An 18,906-nucleotide genomic window follows, 5' to 3' on the forward strand; every position below is an offset into this window, starting at 1 on the left:
TTTGTAAAATGACCTTTTTGGAAAAAACTTGGGAGTCATCAAAAAAAATTAGTTATTCATCAAATGCCAATTTTATATCAATCTCTGTTGTAACCAAGTTACATATAATATTTCTTTGATCTTCATAATAACCTTACCATGAAGTGTTATGGTCTCCACTTTAAAATTTATGAACTTGATCCAGACAGATTAAGTGATTTGCCCAGGATTTGAGGTCACATTTGACCCCAGGTTTTCTGATTCCAAACCCAAGGATAGATTTACTCTACCAATTAGGTTCCTGATATCAATCCCATTTAATTTACATAAAGATTCAGGCACATAGGTACTATTTTCATTTGTATTTTAAAAGAAAGAAAAAGAGGCAGAAAAACAATTTCTTTTTTTTTTTTAAATAGAAGCACAGATATGGATTTCATTTGATTTTCCAGAATAGTGCTTATGGAAAGAAACTAGCCTGTCTGTTTTACTCATAACAAGACAACAGCATCCATCAGATTTATTACAATTATCAATCTATTACCACACAAAAGAATTAAACAATGACCAACCAAATGACACATGAGAAACATCTTGAGAACATAAGAAATGAACTTAATTACAGAAATACTATAAGAGGCAATGAACAAAATACCTATAAACATGTTGTATAAAGTTATTTTGTCATATATATTTGGATTTGGTTTGATAATTATCATTTGGGTCTAATGTAGAAGAAGTAGTTGTTACAATTTTCAAGTTTCTCAAAATGGAAGTCATTATTTTATTTTTTAAAATTATTCCCATTTGTACACATGGACACATTGTACACATAGATAACTGTGATGTGATAAGTCTGGAACTTGGAATTCTCTTGTTGGCATCTGAACAGCCTAGATAGAATCAATTCTTCTCCTCAGTGGTGGTATGGATGTTAAGTGCTGTGGCTTCCTTTCTTTGAGGAAGTTTTAGAGTCTTTCTACAACCATAGCTGCTAAAGGCAATTTCTTCAGTGCTTTCTTTTTTTTTTTTTCCTCTCCAGCATGCCTTCTTTTCTATGTTCTAGTCCTTATTAACCCAATAGGCAGAATATGGCACATGGTTTGTTCACAGAAAACAATCTGAAAATATCCAAAAGTATACAGGACATTGGATCAAAGATGAGGCCATAGACCATCCTTCAAAAGCAATGTTACTAATTTGCTTAAGATTCAGCTCCAAGGGGTAGGTAGGTGCTATACTAGACAAAATATTGGCCCTAGAGTCAGGAGGATCCAGTTCAAATCCAACTTAAAACATTTCCTCTCTTGGAGACCCAGGGCAAATCTCTTAACCTAGATTGCTTAAAAACAAGGAAAAACAACTGAAAGGTCCAGGGGATGGGGGTGGGGAACATTTTGATTTAGCAAATATAAAGGCCTAGTTTCTTGCAATGGATCACACAACTACTCCAGGTAGGTGGATTTAAAAAATTATGATGAGCTGCTAAGTGCCCTCTCTATCACACTACTTACCTCTTCATCCTTTCCCTGGGTGCAAATCTTGCCTAAGACATTTTGTGGCTTTGCAGAAGTCACTTAAAGTTATTTTGTTCAATTTATCTTCTATGTAATGACCAGGAGAAGGAAATGGCAAATGATGCCAGTTTCTCTGCAAAGAAAACCCCGAATGGAATCACAAAGAGTACATGAAGACAGGAAAAAAAACTGAACAAAATATTTTCAAGGCAATCTAGCTTGTTCATATCACTCTGATTATTTCTGGGAACAACTGAGGATAATGTATCATCTTACTCAAACAGGTTTCCAAAAGACAGATTCTTCATTTTGCACATTTAATTTCAAGCCATCTTCTAGGCACTGGATTATTTTAATTGTCCAGGCCTTTGTTTTGTGAATGGAAAAAAAAATAATAATAAATTGTTTTATTGGCTACAGACCTCTCCCAGAGAACTCTGCAATGTCCTCAAGCTTGATTCAGCCAGCATAATATCATCCTTAGTAAGAAACCTAACAATAGTTGAAATATAATAAATATTTTGTGGAATTTTTACATAAACTTATGCATATTGCTTATTGTAGACACCCAAACCTCACAATTCAACTGGGATTATAATTATGAAATTCATAAACATTCTCTGGTACTTCTGGGACATGGCCTCATTGGGACAGAGAAATGCATAAATTCTCCCTCAAGCAACTGGCAGTAGTGAAAACATGAGCAAGTCACAGAAGATTTTACCTTCCAGGTGAGCAGGTAATATTATTCTTTGTTTATGATTTAAGTACAGTAAGTATCAAAACATCTGATGCATGCAAGTAATTCAGTTCCAAAATTCTATCAGTATGTCCACTGTGAAGGTTAATGAGGAAATTTAGCAACATGTATTCACTCAAACTTCTTGAAATGATTTTAGAAAAACTAACAGATGGTAACACCTAGTTCTAAACAATTTTCAAAAATGGTTTCCCCCCTCCCACCAGAGATATTAAATAGCTTTTGCCAAACAATGTGAATCACTAATAATATATGAGATCCTAAGAGTCCTTAAAAACTAGGCTGTGCAACTAGATAGCATGTGAAGCGCAAAAGTTTGAAAAATTCACTGATGTGAATTCTCTGAAGGAGGACATTAAAACACCCAAATCAAAAACTAGGTACTGCAGGCAGCAAAATCTTCTATCTTGACAAAAGAGAGATGATGCAATAGTTTGGATATACATGTTGTCTTCCTAAGTACTGCACCTTTAACCTCAATGCTTAAGATCACACTTATGAAGGAAATTTCATTTTTCAAAATTGGTCATCATTTTTTTTCATATAACATATAATTACAGAGAATAATCTAGATTAACAGAAGGTTACAAGACTGGCACAAGTTCACATGTAAATGTACTGGATATAGTTCTTAATGCCTTTTTGTCTTCAAAGCTTCTCAATCCCTGCTGTACTACAGTGCTATCCTTAGAGATTCTTATATATTGTACTGTCGTCTTTATGTTCCTTCTATAGGCTAATTAGTTAAAATATTTTCAAAGTGATTATTAATATTATTATCTCTTATTTTCACTTTGAAGAACTTTACAATAAACTCATAATTTTATGATAATCTACAATCTCTTTTCTCTTGGGGAGAAAATGTTGATGGATTCTGACATAAGGATATAAATGAATTGTAATTTAATTGGAAAGTTCTTGTTTATCTTATCTAAGATATTTCTGTTCACTGACTGCCTGATTATACAAGGTCTGTATTCATAGAAGGCTTCTTCCTTTTGTTTTCAGATTATGTTTTTTAGGCAGAAGAAATGATCCAGTTGAATGACACCACTGGGAGCCAGGTGACTGAATTCATTCTTATGGGCATCACAAACAGTCCTGAGCTTCAGGGCCCTCTTTTTGTTATATTTTTCCTCAATTATATGACCACAGTTGTGGGGAACCTGGGATTGATCATCTTAACCAGTGTTGATTCCCACCTACAAACCCCAATGTATTTTTTTCTTAGGCATCTAGCATTTGTTGATATTGGTTATTCCACAGCTGTTGGTCCCAAAACACTGATGAGTTTCATTGTTGAGAAAAACACTATTTCCTTCCATGGTTGTGCAGCACAGCTACTTTTCTTTGGAACGTTTGTTGCCAGTGAACTTTTCATCCTATCGGCCATGGCCTATGACCGCTATGTGGCTATCTGTAAGCCCCTCCTCTACATGGTTATCATGTCAAACAGGGTGTGTTGGATCTTGGTTGCAATATCTTACATCTATAGCATTACTGTATGCCTATTGGCCACAATTAAAATTTTTCATTTGTCCTTCTGTAAATCAAATATATTAAGACATTTCTTCTGTGACTCTCTTCCTTTATTATCCATTATATGTTCAAACACAAATGAGATTGAATTAATCATTTTGATCCTTTCTGCAATAAATTTGGTTTCTTCCCTCTTGATTATCCTTACCTCCTACATGTTCATCATTGTAGCCATTCTGAGGATAAACTCTTCAGAAGGCAGACATAAAGCCTTCTCCACCTGTGGGTCTCATCTCACAGGAGTTGCTATTTTCTATGGCACACTTCTATTCATGTACCTGCAGCCCCATTCTAGCCATTCCTTTGATACAGATAAGATGGCCTCTGTGTTTTACACCCTGGTCATTCCAATGCTGAATCCACTGATCTATAGTTTTAGGAACAAAGAAGTAAAAGATGCATTGAAAAGAGTTTTTAAGAAGTGATATAAACATTCTCTTTAACATTCAATCAGATACTTCTGATTCCATTTTGTTATCAAAAGCAATTAGAAATTCTCCTCAATTTCTTTTTCTTCTCTATTTTTAAAATAATTTTTTTTCTCCTAATATGCAATTAGAGAATTATTTTGTTTATTTTTGTCAACTTCCAATAAATTATAGTTTTGTGGATCTATCTTCTAGGGAGGTAGGTAGCTAAAAGAAGACAGGAAATACTACCTCTATATAATTCTATATTTCACTTACCCCCAAACTAAGCATCACACTTTTGGCTAAAGTTTTCTTGACATAATCAATACATTGAAAAGCATTTAGAAAATTCTGGTGCCAGGTGTTGGGCATTGTGCAGATAGAAATAAAGTACTTTTCGTCATCAAGGCATGTAAATTTTACTAATTTTAAATTTTACCTGTTACAGTAGCTGAACTTTCAAATTTCTCTAATTGTTAAGAAGTTTATTCTAACTATTATTACAATTTCTTTTCACCAACTGGTATCCATTGTCTCTGATCTTTTCCTTCATAAGCAACCAAAACAAGTCTATTCCTACATCTGTGTGACAATTATTCCAATACAAACTTATATCACTTCTGTTACCTTCAGACCCATTTCTTCCATTCTTGTCCAGGAATAGAAAGAAAAATGTGTTATGGAGAGTGTCCCAAATTTTTCAGTGAATTTTTAATTTTGTAAAACTTAAAATGAATTAGGACTTTTGGGACACTCCACTCTGAGAAGATCTGGAATCAATTCCAGGTCTGTTACCTGTGTCCTGTGACATTCTGGTCAGTAAATTCATTTTCTCTGGTTATCTCATACTTAAATTTCAGTCTATTTCATTTAAAAAAATCTATGATGTTAAGAGGCTATTCTTTATGGTAACAAAATAGTGTCTTCTAACCAGTCCTCAGAAAGTACATGTTTCTGTATCTTCATAATTCAGGTTTACTCCCTCTGTTCTCATTGTGGCTTGTCAATGTTTATTCTGAGCATTATGATGAAAATTTAGTGAAATGTTCCATCTATGATCTAGACAATGCAGAATATAACCAGACTCTTACATCCTGTACTTGGATTCCATGACTCTCTTAATGAAGTTTACATTAGCTTCCTTAGTTTGAATATATTAAATTCATATAAAAATTTTGTTATTGTTATTCATGTTATTTTTTTCTGCGTTATATTCACTCTCCATAGTTTATTCTAAAGATAAGGAAATTGAGGCAAACAGGTTTAAGTGACTTGCTCAGAGTCATATAACTCTTAAGTGTCTGAGACCAGATTTGAATTCTGGAAGATATCTTTCTAACTCCAAGTCTGGGAATCTTATTATTTAAAGTGTTGGATCTGGAAAATGGGAGAGGTCGGATGATATAGCAACCAAGATATTGTGCTAGCAAGTCTTTCTTGATGTGGGTTGACTCAAGATCATTAAGATGATGTGTCATGTGAGAGAAATGGAAAAATGTGAATGGTATAGTAATTAAATATGAGATTCATCTGAGATCCTAGGCAGAAGAAGGCCAAGACACAGAAAATTTTCTTCAGAACTTGAAAGGCCACTATCCGTCACGGGGATAAGATACATCACAGAGATGATAATGAATAATCTTTTCTCAAAATCTAACTGTATCAAAAGGATTATATATATAGTCTATGGCAAAACATAAAAAGGACCTAAAAATTCTGGTCTTAATAGAGTCACGTGAAATCATCATTCTGGAGAAGGAAAGGTACTGTGGAATCAATAATATGGAAGGAATACTGTGATTGGATGTGCAATGTATTACAAAATAACTGCTAAAAATCATCTCTTTCCAAATATTGTGCTTTTTCTCCAAGAAAAATGCAGTGCTCGCAACTTAGAACTTGTGATTTCTCTTGGTCTTATTGAAATGGGATCATTTTATTACTATAATATTTGGAAACAAGAATTTTACATAATTATTCAGAAAATGCTCCAGACATACCTTTATTTTCACTGAAAAAAAGTAGCTGATAATTCTTTAATATAATCTATTCCCCTGTGTTCTTTAGATCTATAAATAAAAATAGTTTCAGAGACTACTACCTTGGGAAAGTACTTGGGTAAGGTTTTGTTTTGTTTTGCTTGAATTCCTAAATGTTTCCTCTTGATAATAGTTCAGGCTGATGAAAACAACGTTGAATGCTTTCAGTATACACATTTTTGAGGTCTATGAAATTCAAGGGAGAAAATGTGAATCATAATTGAAATGAATACATTGAGTTCATAAACATTTCATTTAAGTTTTACCAAAGCCATAGGATACTTTTTAAAATTCATATCTTATTACAGATATACACTAAAAGATTAAATAACTTACTGAGGTCATTTGGGATATAATTGTTGGAAGCAAGTTTTGAATGATGTCTTTTTTATTAGTAGTACAGTACTCTACACTTTATAGTTTACACTAGGCTATCTCTAAATTCAAAATCATCCTATTGTCAATATAATCACTGTCATTAACATCAATATCATCATCATTAATTTCACAATTATTAAAGGATTAATAACTAGATCTTGTGTATTTTATGAGGATAGATACAAAGAAATATCAGGCTAAGAGAATTATCACATTTAAGGTGTTATGGTAGTCCTTATGAAAATGCATAAGACAGGAATATCCTGCTGGAAAATTGGCAAATAGAAATCAAGTAAGGCAAATAGAAACAGAGTTTTCATGAATTTGGAAGACTGCATTAAGACAACTAGAGAATCATTTCAGAATTATGACATAAAAAGTATTTTGCCAAATGGGAAAACTAGTAACAAGAATAAATATTGAGACTCAAAAATCCATTTGAATGAAGAGTGAAAAAAATAGTGAATGAATGAAAGAAAAACTAATCATATTCTCTGTACCAAATATTGTGCTAAAACCTGGGAACACAAATAGTAAGTAAACAAAACACAAGTAGAATGTTTCAGTTATTGGAAACGCTTTATTTTAGTTAGGATAAAGCTGCAAAATGTATACTAATAGAATCATTTAATGTAATTTCCATATATAAAATCATAGCTTTTCTAATGTTGAACAATAGTGTTAATAACATTGGGAATGGATAGACGTATTTCTGGATCAGGCTGTATGTGCAGAATTTGCAGAAAAATTGACCAGAGTATATTTCAACATGACTGACTTCTTAGAATGATGTATATACGCTCTAGATTAGAAATATGCCTATTTGTCTGAGATTACTAACACTCATATAATATTTGGGATCAACTGTTCATCAGTAGAAGATAGTTATTTGTGAGTGCTGGTGGTGTTGAGAATTGCTGACTTATTTTTAAGAATGATTGCTGCTCTCAATAATATCTTCAGGGATCAGGCTTGAAGGAGGTTGGATGTCTGTATACAGATAAGAAACTAAAGTTCAAAATATTTCAAAGGACTCCATAACTCATATCATCTTCTTGAATTATTTTTATTATTTTTTGTATTAGTTATTTCAACCTTTTTCCTAAGCCTTTATTTTTTTATTATAATTTTTTATTTACACACATATGCATAGGTAAATTTTCAGCATTGACAGTTGCAAATCCTTTTGTTCCTCCTTCACCTCACCCCTTCCCCCAGTTGGCAGGTTGAGCAATACATGTTAAATATGTTAAAGTATAAGTTAAATACAATATATGTATACATGTCCAAACAGTTATTTTGCTGTATAAAAAGAGTCAGACTTTTAAATAGTGTACAATTAGCCTGTGAAGGAAATAAAAAATGCAGGCAGACAAAAATAGAGGGATTGGGAATTCTATGTAATGGTTCATAGTCATCTCCCAGAGCTCTTTCCCTGGGTGTAGCTGGTTCAGTTCATTACTGCTCTATTGGAACTAATTTGGTTCATCTCATTATTGAAGTGGTCCAAGTCAATCAGAATTGATCATTATATAGTATTGTTGTTGAAGTAAATAATGATCTTCTGGTCCTGCTCCTTTCACTCAGCCTCAGTTCATGTAAGTCTCTCCAGGCCTTTCTGAAATCATCTTGCTGGTCATTTCTTACAAAATAATAATATTCCATAATATTCATATACCACAATTTATTCAGCCATTCTCCAATTGATGGACATCCACTCAGTTTCCAGTTTCTGGCCACTACAAAGAGGGCTGCCATGAACATTCTTGCACATACAGGTCCCTTTCCTTTTTAAAAATCTCTTTGGGATATGAGCTCAGTAGTAACACTACTGGTTCAAAGGATATATTCTTGAATTTTCAAGACAACATTTATATCCCCTATCATCAGTCACTATGGATCTGTTAGTGAGGAACTGGACTTAATATGCTTCCTTTTACTTCAACCATGCAATGAAATTGTGATCTCAGACATGATACCCTTACATAGACTGATGCTAGGGCATCAATAAAAGCATTTTACCATTTCTGGGACATGTACATGATTAGCCTTCTCCAATTTTATTTGCCTTGCTACACTCTTTATAATCTGCTACATATTGTAGGCATTACTATTACATCCATGTTCTGGGGATCCTATGTACAATATATTATTTCTGCCTATTCATATTCAGTGATTTTGATGAAAAAAATGAAATAATGTAATTCTAGGTTGAATGGAAAGGTGAAAGTGTGTATAGGGCAAGGAATGACATCTTAATATGGTGGGGCTTAACAGTTGAACAATGAAGACAATGTCTTCCAAACCTGTTCCGTTTTTTTTTTTCCAGTGGTAGGAAAGTTATATGAGAATAATAATAGTTGACAATTTAATGATTCTCTAGTAATATTAGTAGTGCTTATAACACTGCTTCAAGGTACATTACCAAGGCTCCTTATAAAGTATATTTCAACTTGTCAAACTCTCACAGAGTAAAAAAAATGTGGGGGATTGCAGGAGTAAAGTAAAATTGGGACAATATATGTAGCACTTAACATATAATGCCAGAATGCCTTTGTTCCTATTTTTCTGTTTCCCAAATTTGAGATTATATGCCATGCTGTGAGAACTCTATATTTAGAAAACATGGGTGGTGCAATATCAAAATCTGGCAGGGTGCTATTGAGATCAAGTATCAGAGCATAAGGGATGTGTCAGCAAAGTTGTAAGACTGAGTTGGTTTTAGAGGAGCATATTTGATTTAATAATTCTTAGGGTTAATAGGCAGAAGAGATAGAAGAAGAGCCATGGACACAGGAAAGAGAGGTCAGTATCAGTCATGGGTTGATATGTAACCCAGGAAAGGTAATGAATTATTTCTTATTATCTTGGAAAGGTGATGAATTTCTGTCTATTTTCTAGCACTATCAAGAAGGCTTCCTATACACAAGCAGCATATCTTTGTAGTAAGACAAAAAGATTACATACAAAGTGATCAATGACAAAATTGTAGTTGTCTATCTGTGTAGGTAAATTGTCATTCTAAAGTCAAAGCTCAATAGGAAGAACACATTTTTAGTTATTAATGCCTTCACCACATGGTAAAAAATTAATATATATGCCAAATTATATAATATTAATTAAAGGCAGGGTGCTATTGAGATCAAGTATCAGAGCATAAGGGATGTGTCAGCAAAGTTGTAAGACTGAGTTGGTTTTAGAGGAGCATATTTGATTTAATAATTCTTAGGCTAGTCACTCCAGATGTGCTATAGGACTCATTCTAATGTTGAATAGATATTTCTCCCCCAGTGTTTGTATCTGTGGGGAATGGAATATGAGGGCAGTGAATAGAAGAACTTTTCCTCATGGAATGGAGACACTAATACAATAGGAAATGAAGATAATGGAGCATGTTTCTAATCCCTGATTGTTCTGAAGAGTCAAAATCACATCAAAATCATTTGTTACTGGTTAAAGATCACAAAAGGAGGTCAGCAGAAAAAAGTAACTACATAAGAAACCTAAGAAATGAAACTCAATAGCAAACTGTTTAATAAAGCTGATCACTTGATATTTGGGGTAGAGCTCCTCATTGACAAAAACTGCTGGGAAGCTAAATTATAAACTAGAATAAATGCAAAGATGAAATAATTCGGTATGAAGGAAAACATGGACAGATTGAAGTGTTAACTGCTTGAGCAGAAATTGACATAGAAGATATCACAAATACATTGAAATATTGCAGATGAAATCAAACTCTTATATTCTGTCAAATAGTTGAATGTTCATATTTAATAAAAATCTATTAAATTATGTACTTGAAAATGACAAATTACCCTCAAAATAGTCATACCACAAGTAGACATACCTGAAGATTATTATTCACTTTAAAAAAATAACATTCTAGCACTGATGAAAATATTTAAATGCTTTCAGAAGTTCTTTAAATTAGAGATTCAAGAGTGAAACAAAATGTGCTCTTTATTTTGAAACTCAGAAAATGTTTCTTGAAAGTGATCAAATGTTCTACTTATCTAAGATTGAGGCCATTTCACAAGATGCAAGGATAAATCAAATATCTACTTTCTGATACAAATAAATAAAAATTTTTGCAAAAACAAATAATTATATGTTATTGTAATACATATATATTTTAGAGAAGTAACAGCATATTTATAATAGGTCTGGCTTTTCAATCAGAAGACCTGGGTTTATATCATGCCTCTGACATAGGCAAATCAAATGACATCGGCATATTACTTAACTTTTAATCTCTGTGGCCTTTCAGAAGTTTTTTTATTGTTTACTTAGTAATTTGAGATAGTGGGAAATTTTTTTTCAATTACCACATTATTAATTTCTTTACTGATAAAAGCTGACAGCAAACCTCTCCTTAACACATGTAAAAATATGTACACACACATATTCAAACACAAACATATACACATCTTTATTTACTCTATCAAATATGAGAAAACAAAACTAAATACAACTTAGAGCAAAATTTAAAGAAATAGAATTTTATGCTCTTTGATACAGATAAACTATATTTCTTGTCATCATTTTAGCTCTTTAAGACAAAGCCTACATGCAAATTTCTAACAGAATGACTTGATATATTACAATTTATACATTAAAGTTTGTTCTAAAATTGAGATGTAGATTGTAGGTATGTACTGATATAATTATGTATACACAGTTAATAATAAATACATATATGTACTTATATATATACATATATATACTTATATAAAATATAAATTATTGTTTAACACATAAAATCATTAGATGACAAATAACAGAGATCATCATTGCTAACCTTAGTATCTCTGCCTACGTAATGATTTACATAGTAAAATCATCATGGTGCTCCAAATGCATTCATAGGAATGAAAATAGAACCCTCAAAAAAAATAATTTCTCTGGCTTAAAAGTTTTTCAGAAACTCGGATAATCAGGTAAGTAGAAAAGTATCCAAGGGTTCTTAAGGTATGTTTAGTAATAATATTTGGACAGATAAAAAGAAGTCCTATCTTCTTGAAAATGAGATTCAGGATACAAAAAATTGTTAACATAAGAATATGGGATTTTGGTGAATGTGATTCCACTCATGGCTATGTAATTAAAAATAATTATATTACAGATAAGAATGTTGACATTGATAATGATTATAGAAACTACCTTCAAAAACGTTCCCTGAGGAGATAATATGAAATGTTGATTCCTTGGAAGATTTTCTGTTCTTTAGGGATTAAGTCTCATGAGCATCAAGAAAGCTATAATTTCTCCTCGGTGTAGACAGTAGGAGAGATTATATAAGTGAGATGCAGCAAATTTACTGTAGATGTGACTGTAATTTTTCCCCTTTATTCCCATTTATTATAGTTGGGCTCTAAATGATAAACACATTTAGTAATTCCTGGCTTTGGATCTAAATGTCTCCAACAGATTCCAGTGACTCCAGCTGAAAACCAGATGTCCAGGCAATTTCACTAAAGACGTTAAGAGGTGAGGCTTTTGAAGGTTGAATGAATAAAGCCACTTCTCGATTGCTAGGCTATCATTCAGGTACCTCTGTTTGGCAAGGAAGAGAAGTATTCTAATCATGAAAATTGTCAGAGCAAATTAGAGACTATACAGAACCACTTATATAGGTAGAATTTAGCTGGATAAACTCTCCACTCAGACATACTGGTTGAGGATCAACAAATGACATTCTAGGAAGCTTCGACTCAGAGTTACAATATTCTGGCACCTTGGTAAAAAAGAAGACTTATTAATACTGATACCAATGCTATTTGATTTAAACTGATCATGTCTGGATGACTGAACAAGTTGAGGAAGCTACATGGCAGAGTGCATAAAATCCTAGACTACAGTCTAGAACTATCTGAGTTCAAATTTATCCTCAAATATTAATTGAATGACACTGACCAAGTTACTTAACCAGTATCTGCCTCAGCTTACTTAAATGTAAAATGGAAAGAGCCGATACATCCTAGGATTGTTTTGGGAAAAAAAAGAGTAATATTTGTAAAGGCTTAGCACAATGGCTAGAATATAGTGTCATAGAATTCCCAGGTGATTGTTATTATCTTTATAATTATAATTAAATTAAGATTATATGTTTCACCTTGGAAGAGATGAAGTTTTATATATTTCACTCCCTAGAATTTTACCCAGGCATACTTATGCAACTGTAGATATTGGTAAAATTAACTTAATCTTTATATATCATACTGGGGAAAGAATAGCTGACTATAAAGTAGTTCAATAATCAAATCACATATGCCTATGAAACATATATAGTTAGGAATGAAATTTTGATGAGTCATTCTCCTAAGCTAGAATAGTTTTCACTATCAAATTCAGAGTCTACTCAAGGTTTATAAAAGAAACATTAAAAGCAATGTTCTGATAATTTTATTTATATCAGAAGACCATATCAATGTTCCCTTCTCCCTTCTATATTCAAGTTAGAGGTAATTATATATTGGATTACTTGCAGAATGGTACATGTTTGCATCATTTTGACTATTGATGATTTCAGAGTAAAAGTTTGTTGATTTCTTTGTCATTTTTGGTAAAGTTGTAATCTCGAAATATAGAAGAAATTCCGCATTCTCACAAGCTTAACTTTGGTCTCTTTTTTAAATAGAAAGTTGGTAGATAAAGATATGCATTGAATAGCTCCCAAACATTCAGAGTTTTCTGTTCCTTGTCATTCCATGGAATACAGAGGCATATATTATAGCATTATAATCTCCCTCAGTAACTCATCTTCTATCCAGAAAACTGTCAAAACCGGTTCTTTCCCTTATATCATCTACTTAATTAGCTATCTTCATGGATGTAGGAGTTCTTCCATGTCAATACTCTGAGATGTTAGGGAAAAGTCAATTTTTCCTTATTCATTGACTCTGCATATCCTAAGATTGTAATGGATGATGGAACTAAGAACTCTTATAGACTTTTTATTTTCTTTCCAGATTGTTGTTTTGATGGAATTCGCGGACAAACAGAATGAAACTTTAGGTACCTCAGTGACTGAATTCATTCTCATGGGAGTCACAGATAGACCAGAGCTAAAGGCCCCACTTTTTGGTGTGTTCCTCCTCATCTACATGGTCACAGTGATGGGGAATCTGGGCATGATCATCCTAACAAAGATTGATTCTCATCTACAAACCCCCATGTACTTTTTTCTCAGGCACCTGGCATTTACTGATCTTGGTTATTCCACTGTCATTGGTCCCAAAATGCTTGTCAATTTTGTAGCAGAGAAAAATATCATTTCCTACAATTGGTGTGCAATCCAACTAGCTTCCTTTGAGATTTTCATTATTAGTGAACTTTTCATTTTGTCAGCTATGGCTTATGATCGCTATGTGGCTATTTGTAAACCCCTCCTCTACACAGTCATCATGTCAGACAGGGTATGTTTGGTTCTAGTGGCCATCCCTTACCTCTATAGCACTTTTGTGTCATTGTTGGTCACAATTGAAATTTTTATCTTGTCCTTTTGCAGATCCAATGTCATCAGACATTTCTATTGTGATGGTCTTCCCTTGTTGTCCATTGTATGCTCTGACACAAGCGAAATAGAATTAATTTTTCTTATCTTTTCAGCTTTAAATTTGATTTCTTCCCTCCTAGTTGTCCTTGTTTCCTATATGCTCATTCTTGTGGCTGTCCTCAGGATGAACTCTGCTGAGGGCAGATACAAAGCCTTCTCCACCTGTGGCTCCCATCTCACTGTGGTGATTGTGTTCTATGGAACCCTTCTCTTCATGTACTTGCAGCCCAATTCTAGCCATTCCTTTGAGACAGATAAGATGGCTTCTGTGTTTTATACCTTGGTCATACCTATGCTCAACCCATTGATCTATAGTTTGAGGAACAAAGAGGTAAAAGGTGCCCTAAAAAGAGCCCTAGCAAATCAATGTAAACTTCATATTTAAACTACAATGTGCAATGGTTCCAATTGATTACCAGAAGTCAACAATTCTTTTTTTCTCCTTTGTCAATTTCTTCTGCATTCTTTTTTTTTTCTTTCTGAAAGTATCTTTCTGCTTATTCTTCCTTAAACAAAATGTACTGTTCCTTTTTGTTGTCAGTTAGAAATGTATCTTTTGGTGAGTTTAGGCACATTATTGGAAATCTAGAAAATCTGTTTGAAGATTAAGAATGGAAAGTTATGTGTATCACATTTTTAGGAAAATTTCTCTTGATCAAGTAGCAAACAGATTTCCTGATTGCTATTATTCATGTTCACTTTTATTATTTTAATTTTGTCATGTAGCCTCACACCCACAGAAGAACCCCAACCTCTGAAGTTGCAAATTTTCCAACTTAGAATGAATTTTCATTCTGCAAACATCAACATAGTACAAATTTAATTTCCATTATTTGAAAAGGCACAGCTTTGAAAAGAACAATCTGTTTTTTTTTTTGTTGTTGTTGTTGTTTTGTTTGTTTGTTTGTTTGTTTGTTTTTTACTTATTTTGTATTTCAGCTTTTGTATTTTGTATTTTGTATTCTGCTGGATTGGAAGTGGAAGGTGACTTTCTTTACAATTCATCAGATAGAGAAATCTCTGTATAAACTTTCAAATCATTAAGTTTTGTATTTTCCACAATTGCCTTTTTGTTATCACCATGTATGTTCTATCTTAAATTTGATATTTCTGCTTTAGTTTTTTTTTTTTTCTCATAAATCTGTTTTATGCTGCAGATACAGACAAGCATTTGGTTTCTTTTTGTTATCATCCCTCAATTACCTTTTTTATCATATTACTTAAGGTGGATTTCAAAGAGATCACTCAGTCACTATGTGAAGACTTCTAGCTGGGGGAGGGGGAACTCTAATATTTGTTGAATTATCTCATTCTTCATTCAAATAAAATCTTTGGTAGTTTTTCCTAGGTTGAAATCTGCTTCTTTTGAACTCCTACTCATTGCTCTTCTTAACATGAACTCAAAATCCTACAACATCCTAATTTGTCTTATCAATATATAACTGAAATTGGAAATAATTGGAATAATTATTTATATTACATGTATCTACTGAGTCCCATGCATGGTTAAGAGAGAGTTTCTTTTTCCATTTATACAAATATATTATGTCATCCTCACAATAGCCATATGAGGTAGATATTATGATCCCCACTCTACAGTGCCCATGTCACAGATGCTTTTCTACAAATAGAGAAATCAAAGAGTTTTATCAAGGGCATTGTTCAATAATAATATATGGATTATTTGAAGGATATTTGAAATTTGAAATCTAAGCCATACAACTCAAAATTCTCAAAAGAACAAGCTTTTTAAAAGTTGCTTCACATATCAGAAAAAGGCAAATATTTAAAAAAATAATTTTGATTCTATAATTTCAAGAACCTCATCATGATCTAGATAGAAAAGTATTCAGTCTTTGAAAAAGCTATAAAGAGATCAGGCTATATAGAATGAAGAGATCTATGATACCCTTTTGGAGGTCACAGATATAAAGCAATTAGAAAAAAGGGATAGGAATAGGGATCATATCTGTGATTTCAAGGATTTGGAAAAATTCTGCAATAAAAATTCCTTCAAACAACAGTGATTTGGGACTTTTCTGTCAGATTGTTTTTTGAACCCAGGTTTCATCTGAAAGGACAATTCTCTGGTACATCAAATTGCCATTCATACGTGTTTTAAAATATTCTACCTTTTCTCCATATCCCATTATGAATTTTCCAAACAATGATTATACAAAATATATTTTTAAATTATCCAGGTTAGTTTGGCCTATATCTTACTCATGAAAGATCTCTTAATTTACTTTGAAGTTTATAAAATAGAACAATAATATCATTTCAGTCACAAGATATTATTTAATGTGATATAATGTGATTTGATGTAATATGATTTGATATAATAAAAATAACTTAGATTTTAGTGGGAAAATTCCTACTCACCTTAGCCATTTCTATTCTACATCAGTTCAATTGACTAGGCAAACAATACTCAAAAAAGGCTTTTTTTTTTCAATATTATCTTCCTAAGATGGAAGAAATGATTGAACAGATTGAAACTACAGGAAGTAAGATGAGTGAATTCATGTTTATGGGCATATAATAAATTATCCTGAGCTTCATAATACCTTCATTGGGGCCTTTTTTTTCTCAGTGTTAAAGAACTTTGGAAAATATCATATTAATCAGTATTGATTGCTAGCTCTAAATTCACATGTATTTGTTTTTCTTAAGCTTGACCTTGCTTATTCCACTGTCATTGGCCCAAAAATTTTGATACGTTTCATAGTAGAAAAATATATAATTCCCTACCTTGGTTATACATCATATACATAGTTGTTTTTTGGTGGGGAAGCTTTTTATCAGTGGACTTTTCATCATGTCAGTTATGGCTTATTTTTTTTTATTACTATGTTGGTTTCTAAACTGTGTGTAGCTGGATCTGTAGAAAACAGACTAAGAGACAGGTTTTTTAGAGGTCAAGTAGCAGTTTAATCAATCACTTTCAGAGTGAGGAATACAGTTTTAAAACTGGAAGTTCTCCTGGGCATGAGACCTCTTCCTATTGCAGGAAATGTATAGAACTTTTATATACAAATATAAGTGTTAAGGGATGGGAAAGGCAGATTTCAATGCAATCATTTTCAGGACAAGATTTATATTAGGAATTTATGTATGGTTCAACATAAGGAAAACTATTAACTTAGTTGATCATATCACAAAGTAAAAAAATAATAATAATCTGATTATATCAATGAATTCAGAAAAGGCTTTTGACAAAATACAGGATTTGTCCTTATTAAAAGTATTTGAAAGCGTATGTGTGAATAGATTTTTCTTTAAAATGATAAGTGCATTTGTAAAAGCATCAGTAAGTGTTATTTGTAATGGAGATAAGATAGAAGTCTTCTCCACAAAATTAAAAATGAAACAAAGATGCCGATTATCACCAATCTTTTTCATTGTTGTATTAGAAATATTAATAATAGCAATAAAAGAAGCAAAAGAAATTGAAGGAATCAGAATAGGCAATGAAGTAATAAAACTCTTTTTGCAGATAATATGTTGACATATTTGGAAAGTCCTAGAAATTCAACTAAAAAGATAGTTTAAAAATTAATAACGTAATAGGGTATAAAATAAACCCACATAAATTATCAATATTTCTATATATCATTAACAAAATGTTTCAAGAAGAGACAATTAAAAAATTCCCATTTAAAATAACCATAAACAGCATAAAATACCAGAGAATATACTTGTAACACAAACTCAGAAATTATATGAAAATAATTATAAAATGCTTTTTGTACAAATGAAATCAGATTTAAATAGGGAAATATTAACTGTTCAAGTAGGGACAGAGGCAATATAATATAAATGAAAATTCTAACTAATATATATTTTATTAATGCCAATCCAAAAAAATTGTCAAAAATAATTATTCTTTTAGAAAAAAAAATTAGAAAATTCACATGGAAGATTTAAAAATACTAAAGAAATTAATGGAAAAAATTAAGAAAGTTTAGCAACACTAGATTTTAAACTATCAGATATTAATCATCAAAACAACATGGTACTAAGTGAAAAATAAAAAGGTAGAGCAGTGAGACAAAATAAACATACTACTTTCAAAAGTAAATTATGTGTAACAATTGTAAAGGTTAAACCTTCTCTAAGCCAGGGTGGGTGAGTGAGGGAGTGAAGGAGAGACATAGTTCAGAACTTAACCTGTATCCAAAAAAAAAAAAAATGAAGTGAGAAAAAAAAAAAGAGTAAAAATATCTATGATGCCATGAACCAATTCTTTCCACTGACTAACATTTTCAAGCTATCCTAAGATAGCCCTTATGTCTTTATTTTTTCCTATTTTTATTCTTTAGTTTTCTCCAAAGCTTATTGATATTTTTTTTTCCTGAAATGTATTCCACAAAATACAATCTTCCAAATGTGGACAGGTCAGGTCAAAAATGGCAATGTAATAACTACTTATACCAGGATACCATCTCAACTAAATACATGTCAGGTTTCTAACTTGCTATGGATATTTGTTGAGATATATGTGTAAACAAGACCTAGAGGCAAGAATTTCCTAGACGTTTTAATGATAAATTAGGAATCCAATATTTACCTTATAAATCTAATTTTTCTTGAATTTTCTCATTTTATTCTTCTAATTTCCACCCCAGTAAGAGGACACATTGTTCTACATTAGACTAGAAATTTTAATTCTGCATTAATAAGTATTACAGCCTCCACTTTTGTCTTCTACAATGAAAATGGGCTT

At 32.1% G+C, this 18,906-nt stretch overlaps 2 protein-coding genes across 2 annotated transcripts; both read left to right on the forward strand.

The window, feature by feature from the left end:
• The first annotated feature begins 3,287 nt into the window (after nt 1-3,287).
• On the forward strand, nt 3,288-4,220 carry LOC127540372 (olfactory receptor 8K3-like). The gene has a single exon (XM_051965030.1). It carries the CDS (start codon nt 3,288-3,290, stop codon nt 4,218-4,220), a length of 933 nt encoding a protein of 310 aa, XP_051820990.1.
• Nucleotides 4,221-13,605: 9,385 nt separating this feature from the next.
• Nucleotides 13,606-14,565, forward strand: LOC127540448 (olfactory receptor 8K1-like). The gene has a single exon (XM_051965142.1). It carries the CDS (start codon nt 13,606-13,608, stop codon nt 14,563-14,565), a length of 960 nt encoding a protein of 319 aa, XP_051821102.1.
• The last annotated feature ends 4,341 nt before the right edge of the window (nt 14,566-18,906 follow it).

This window comes from Antechinus flavipes, chromosome 6 (genome assembly GCF_016432865.1).
Source record: "Antechinus flavipes isolate AdamAnt ecotype Samford, QLD, Australia chromosome 6, AdamAnt_v2, whole genome shotgun sequence".
Classification (NCBI taxonomy): domain Eukaryota; kingdom Metazoa; phylum Chordata; class Mammalia; order Dasyuromorphia; family Dasyuridae; genus Antechinus; species Antechinus flavipes.